Genomic DNA, 3,693 nt, shown 5'->3' with positions numbered 1-3,693 from the left:
TTAATATCTATTTTGGTGTCATTTGGTTTTGTTAAATTTCGTTATTAATTTTTGTTCAACATATTTTTCTTAAATAGATCTACTAATTGGAAAACATAACAGTATCAAAACTAGACTATATTGTAGTTGCAATGATTTGCACCACCCAGAAAAGTAGATCAAAAGATTTGTCCTATTTCCTGTCTTTCCTCTTTGACCAGGTCTTATTGTAGTCTGTCCTTCATGAATTGGATTAAGTGTGTGATTTCTAGGATAATACACAATTGCTCCAGTTTAAATAGAATTTCACTAGGTTGCCCTTTGGCCCTGTCTTTTACTCGCAGTCATGCTGATGGACAAGAGAAGCAGAACAATACACACCAACGCTGCTGCTGATCACTTTGCTACGTCGTGATTAAAGACACCCAATTACGGCAATGAACAGTGTCGTAATTACCTTCCTTAATCACATTCTAGAGGTCTAATTGCCTTAACGATGTGTTTCATTAAACGAATGTAGGTATTACCGTCGACAGTTTTCATACACAGTTGTTGTCTAATTAACATATTATTAGGCACCGTCATGGAACTTGTTTTAATAATCATAATTAAGCCTGGCTGAGCTTTGTAGATTAATACTAACAGACATGTCCTTCTAGCCAGAGGGCAACGTTGCCCACACGTCTGGCCTTTGCTCCCAAGGCTTCGTGTGACTTTACAGCTCAACGTCCAGAAAAGTTACCGCTTTTGATGGAGCAGAAAATTATCAACTCATTATTCTTACACAACATGCTTGGCATATGGCGAGGTTCCGAGGATCAACAAGCACTTTTTGGTTTTAGTAGGCTAAGACATGACCTGAGAAAAGGATAAATGAAAATGTATTGTTATTTAGGCTTTGGTGCATGAATATAGAATTATACATGGACAATAAAATAATGTTAGAATGTTAATAGTCGATAATCAAGCGCACAATACAATTTCTTGAAAATATGCTAAAATAGCCAAGTTCAGATTTTTCGAAGGTGAATGAGGCAAAAATTAACCTCGATCCTCTGAGAAATAGAATTCAGTCCCGGCTTCGTTTTCTTACATTACTCCACTTTCAGTGACTACACATCAGACGAGCAGACGAAGGAATTTGTTTTGTTCAAAATATTTTAATAAAGCTTTCCAACACATAAACACATACAAATGGCCCTCTTTATTCATATAGTAACTAATGTATCTACAATAATGCACTGCTTGACCTGACAGCGCGCCTGATCCCTCAAGACCTCGGCCTTATTGCATGAGTTTTTAAGAAATTACGCAAATCAGACACGTCGCTATGCAGTATACAGTGTACCACCATGCAAATAAAATGTATCAAATAAATAAATAAAAAGGAAAAATCGAAAAGGACATAAACTGAAGATACAGGCTATTAGAGACTCAAATGTCATTATATTACAGTCAATGTAGCACACGTTTTTCTTTTTTAAAAGTATTTAAATGACAATATACTTTGGAGTGAGAGATTAAAACAAATATTTCGTATTCAACTCAGTTCACTTTGCTTTCCCTCAGGACATGCCTATGGGACGCTGAATAAATTCTCAAAAGTTCACCAAATAACGACCAATAAGCAAACGCCTTCATAAATTATAAATCAAGTCAATAAAGCAGCAAGGTTGTGGTTTCTTATATTAACTAATGTTCCATCTATTCAAGTGAAATGGTCGCATGTTGTCAGGTCAAAACTCTCCATATAGGGTCCTTATTTGCGCAAGTAATAAACAATTGTCAATCCAGCACCACTTGCAAGCCACTCCTAAACTTCTGTTTGGTTTTTCACTTTCATTCATACCAGCACTTAAAGGATGCTTTATATATACACAATCAAGTATTGTCTGAACAAAAAGCGCTTCTTTGAATGCATTTGTAAATGTTATAAAATAGGCCTACTCTTCATCAGCTTCACTTCATGGTCTACACTGACTTGCCAGCTCTCCAAAGTCGCCCTGTGTTTTAAAAAAGTGGTGTTCTTTTTCTCTCGCATGTGCTTCTCTGAGTGTAGGTACCGGCTCATTGTTGTGATGCAGTTAAGGCTTGTCAGCGCATTGTTTAAACAGGCTCGAGGTGACGTTGTTGAAAAGGACACATTTGTCCGGGCAGGAAGACCCGGCCAATCCGGTGGTGAAGGGGTACACAGGCGGCTGGTCGTACGCACTTATCCCCGCACTCAGACCGGGTAGACCCGGAGCAGCAAGGGCCGTGGTGGCGGGTATGGATGCCGCTGAGATGGCCTGGCCCTGGTTCAGATAGGCCACCAGCCTCCTCATCTCTTCCAGAGCCTGCGCCTGCATGAGGATGTAGTTTTTGGCGAGTAGCAAAGTGGCGATTTTGGAGAGTTTCCGCACGGAGGGGCTGTGCGCGTACGGGATGACAGAGCGCAGCTCGTCCAGCGCGTCGTTCAGGTCGTGCATCCTCCGTCTCTCCCGCGCGTTGATGTTTAGTCTGAGTGTTTTCTGCTCTTTGTTTTTCTTACCTCCCTCCGGTTTACCGGCGGCCACCGTTCTCCCGTCGGCCAGGAGGACCATCTCACATCTGCCGTCACTGTCATCGTCCTGGCTCTGCTCCCCGCCACTGCTCTCGGCCGCCGAGGTCCTGTTGCTGCTCTCGCCGAACTTGACGCACAAAGATCCGGTCGGCAGACCCAGCGGTCCCCCTCGACCGCCAGCCAGTCCACCGGGTTGAATCGGGTCTGGGTCGGTCTGATCGAAACAGCTGATCGGTGACTGGCGGTCCCTGGACCCCGGCAGGTCAACACCAGCCGCCGACCTGAAGGAGTCCATCTTTCTGTTGGAGACAGCGCTGAGTGTTTTGTGGAAAATATCTCCCGGTCCGTTCAAGTTCATTCTCCTGTCCATAGCACTTGTCCTCTCCTCCAGACTCTGCTTTAGTGGGTGGCAGTTTCTGGAGACTCTCTCCCGGCGACGGCGCTTGTACAAGTTTCTTGCCTTGTGCGCTGTCAGATAGAGTGAGTTGGTCTTGATGCTTTATTATTGCTCGACTTGTCAACTGAGATGTGGAGGCGCATCGGCTCTCTCCCTCCCTCTCTGCTCTGCTCTCTGCGCTCGCGCTGCTTATCTCGCTCTGATTCACCTTCAGCAGATCTCCACGGCGATTAGCATCACGCGTAAGAACGGGGAAGTCTTTTACATCATTATCTCGAGGCGGGTTAATATGAAGAGGATTTTCCTATTGGGACACAGCTCTCTCGCACTCTCTCTGCCCCCTCTGTCTACCCAATCAGGTTAACGATGTAATTAATGGGATTTTAACAAACAATCCCGCGTGCTCTCCCCCTCCTCTCTCTGTATTTCTCTGTCCTTCCCAGTCTGGGTATAGTGGCTCCGCGTGCACACACGTTGTGAGGAGCTGCCTATAGCTTTATAATGGGGCGCTGGAGTTTATTATTCGAGTTACCATCTGTATAAAAGGTGGAGTACATGTTTGCAAGGTGCTGCTCCTATTAGGAAACCCAACCACTGCTTTTAAAAGTGACATGCCTGGAGACATTCACCCGTCTGTGCGCAATCTAAATGCGCCTCTCTATTTCAGAATGATGGATACGTCGTAGGGATAATATAACTCTTTATTGAGACACTAGACTTCTTTATCCTCAAGTGTGCGTTTTTCTCCTTCCCTGCTTTCTCCTCTGTCTTAATC

General features: G+C 44.1%; 1 protein-coding gene across 1 annotated transcript; it reads right to left on the bottom strand.

Moving 5' to 3' along the window:
* Positions 1-1,128: 1,128 nt before the first annotated feature.
* On the bottom strand, positions 1,129-3,261 carry LOC121549509 (class E basic helix-loop-helix protein 22-like). The gene has a single exon (XM_041861301.2). It carries the CDS (start codon positions 2,889-2,891, stop codon positions 2,064-2,066), a length of 828 nt encoding a protein of 275 aa, XP_041717235.1. The 5' UTR covers positions 2,892-3,261; the 3' UTR covers positions 1,129-2,063.
* Positions 3,262-3,693: the final 432 nt, after the last annotated feature.

The sequence above is a fragment of the Coregonus clupeaformis genome, chromosome 34, assembly GCF_020615455.1.
Source record: "Coregonus clupeaformis isolate EN_2021a chromosome 34, ASM2061545v1, whole genome shotgun sequence".
In the NCBI taxonomy this organism is placed as follows: domain Eukaryota; kingdom Metazoa; phylum Chordata; class Actinopteri; order Salmoniformes; family Salmonidae; genus Coregonus; species Coregonus clupeaformis.
Note: the sequence above shows the minus strand (reverse complement) of the source record. Positions and strands in the feature narration are given on the sequence as shown.

Bases quoted from the DNA above. Each gene is read 5' to 3' on its own strand.
- LOC121549509 (XM_041861301.2), bottom strand. From the start codon at position 2,891: ATGGACAGGAGAATGAACTTGAACGGACCGGGAGATATTTTCCACAAA.